The sequence below is a fragment of the Ostrea edulis genome, chromosome 2 (assembly GCF_947568905.1).
Source record: "Ostrea edulis chromosome 2, xbOstEdul1.1, whole genome shotgun sequence".
In the NCBI taxonomy this organism is placed as follows: Eukaryota; Metazoa; Mollusca; class Bivalvia; order Ostreida; family Ostreidae; genus Ostrea; species Ostrea edulis.
This window is the reverse complement of record NC_079165.1, coordinates 100101219-100104099: the sequence shown is the minus strand read 5'-3', so window position 1 is coordinate 100104099 and position 2881 is coordinate 100101219. Positions and strand designations below refer to the sequence as shown.

Sequence of the window (2881 nt, the reverse complement as noted above, 5' to 3'; positions counted from 1 at the left end):
TTGTGTTTTTGGCTCTATTGAGTAATTTAGTGAACGCTCAAAAATGTGATAGAATTTATAGAGTAAATTAACCAAGCTGACAAATCGCATGACCTTGTCCTATATTAAGACAGTTATCAATATCTTTCACCAAACACACAAACGGTCAAGATGTTCTGTCTTCTTTTGGCACTTGCTGGCATTCTCTACGTGGGATACAAACTCTTCCAACATCAGAGAGGTAAAACAATTATAGAAAACACTAACAATCGTCACGTCTTGATTACGGGCTGTGATTCTGGATTTGGAAATGAGTTGGCACGACTCCTGGATAAACGGGGCGTTCCTGTGTTCGCGGCCTGCCTCACAGAGAAAGGTACAGCAGAACTGAAGAAACATACATCGTCCCGACTTCGTGTTCTACAGCTAGACGTCACCGATCAAAACAGCATTCATGATAGTGTGGAATTTGTCAAACGTCATTTGCCAAAGTCCTCAGGTGAGACTCCTTTCTTTGAAGATAACTGCTACGAGTTTTAAGCCTGGCAGTTTTCATATCAATCGTTCTACATGCAATGAGTTAATGCTATTTAAGGTATTCTAGTTACATTGGTAATATTTCAAGGCGCCATATATTGGCGAAGCAGATTGTCCAGTCCATAGTTTCAAAAACATGTTGACATGAATATTAGACCCCCTCTTATATTACAGAGATAATATGATAATTTAAAGTCAAATCATCCTCCTATACAGATATGATGTTTGTATCAATATTTCCTCTTGGGGTTTCTTGTTTTACAAATAATGGCACAATGACTTGTTTTCAAGGTTTATGGGGGCTCGTTAACAATGCTGGTCTCCAGATTTTATATGCACCTCTGGAGTTTCATTCACATGAAGCAATACAGAAATGTATATCTGTCAACTTGTTGGGCTCCATAGATGTAACAAAGTCCTTTTTGCCTCTCCTGAGGAAAGCCAAAGGAAGACTTGTATTCATATCCAGTGACAGTGCAATAATAGATTGGCCATGCCGGGCACCCTACGTCATTAGTAAAGTCGGGTTAGAAGCTCTCGCCGAATGCTTAAGGTGAGTGTGTATCACAATAGCATACTTAGTGCGACTGAAAACTTATCAGTGTACGCCGCATTTTCATGTATCTTTGGATGTCTGATGGATCTGTTATGCACATGCATGAACATATGAGTCAGATATAACCCGGTTTAAAAAGTGAAGTGTTGGCAAAAAATTGAAATTTTTCAATACAGACGAGAACTGTATCACGTTGGTGTGACATCATCTACCATCCAGCCAGGGCCATTCAAAACCAGCATTGTAGACCCAAACGAGATGAAATCCACACTTCAGAGGGCATTTGACAGTGTAGATGAAGAGGTGCAACAATTTTATGGACAGAACTGGTTAAACAAAAGTAAGTTCAAAGTGATTAAATTACTATTAATAATTATCGGTATATCAATGACATGGAAATCAGAAAATGTTACATTTTGTTTTAGTAAAAGAGTCTTTCTCCGGAATACCTGGAATTCAATACGAAGACCTGTCCCCTGTGACGAACGCTATGTACCACGCACTATTTTCTGTGATGCCAAAGAGGCGATACAGGTGTGGTTTGGTCTGTGAATACTATTTTTATCCGATATCACTCCTGCCAGGATGGTTTAACACATGGTACTGGAAAATGTCACCACCTCCAGATGCAAAGCGCACATAATCAAACTTCAAGAAAACATGTATTCATGCATCGTTTTAGGATAATAAAACACCAGCCAAGATACACTGGATTATTTTGATTAAAGAGTCAAAAGAATAATTTTCTGTTGATCAATCTCTGTACGGTTGTTGGTCTAGGGAGATATAATAATGGTGGAGTAATACACGTATATGGTACAAAAATTGAACTGGGACAATTGATGAAACTACTAAATAATCTATTAAGACCAGGTTTTGAGCAAGACAATGCTGCTTTTTGTAACTTAAACTGTTTTCAGACTCGCTTGTTGTTTCCGCACTATAAACTTGTCTCCACTTTAAAATATCTATTTTGATTTCTTGTGAACATATTTCCATGATATAGATATTTCATATAGCAATAATTCGTCATTTCTATTTATCAGTAATTTTTGTTATGACGTTTAACAGTGTAAACACCCGGTAATAACTGAACCCACTCATCCTCTTTCATGAAAGCGCGGGAACATTGTCATTCTGTCCATCCGTCTTCAAGTAATTTTCACTTCATTCTTCACGTTTCAAACTGGCAATGTTATACGGTGGTGCCCCCGTTTTTCGACCCATGCTTTACCTATACTTTTATACGGCATACTATTGTTTGTGGATGTAATAAAAATTGCATAATGTGTGTGGCTTCAAGTCAAACTTCAAGTCAATTTTTGAAGAATTAATTTCTTTTTTCACATCGAGTCTCCACACTTGTACTCCACACTCAGATTTACTATGAGATAATGGCTGACCCCTATTCAGACCTCATCTATTATCATTAGATCCAAAATTGTTTTAGAATACTTTTAAAATTTCAAAACATCAAAAGTACTTATATTTGCCAAAATATTCTACATACCCGGTACTTCGTTCCTTGATTTCTACCAGGGTTCAGTCCTTGACCCACTTGGGATGTAACGACGGCTGTCATACTCTACGCCGTACCCTTTTGTGAAATCCTGGAACCTCTTAAGTCACTAAAACGTGACCCATAGAGATTGCGAATACTTTGATTTCATATCTATACACAAAGGCCCAAGACGAGGCCACAACACTGCACAATGATAGTTGAAAAAACGAAGTTCGAACTTCTGTTGAATTCGTAAAGTTATTTCTGTCTTGATACACATTTACTTGTTGACAAAAAAAAAAATCCTA

General features: G+C 37.6%; 1 protein-coding gene across 1 annotated transcript; it reads left to right on the top strand.

Moving 5' to 3' along the window:
- Positions 1-1814, top strand: LOC125679635 (retinol dehydrogenase 16-like). Its single transcript, XM_048919015.2, has 4 exons — positions 1-478; positions 808-1069; positions 1249-1412; positions 1498-1814. Exons 1-4 carry the CDS (start codon positions 151-153, stop codon positions 1713-1715), a joined length of 972 nt encoding a protein of 323 aa, XP_048774972.1. The 5' UTR covers positions 1-150; the 3' UTR covers positions 1716-1814.
- Positions 1815-2881: the final 1067 nt, after the last annotated feature.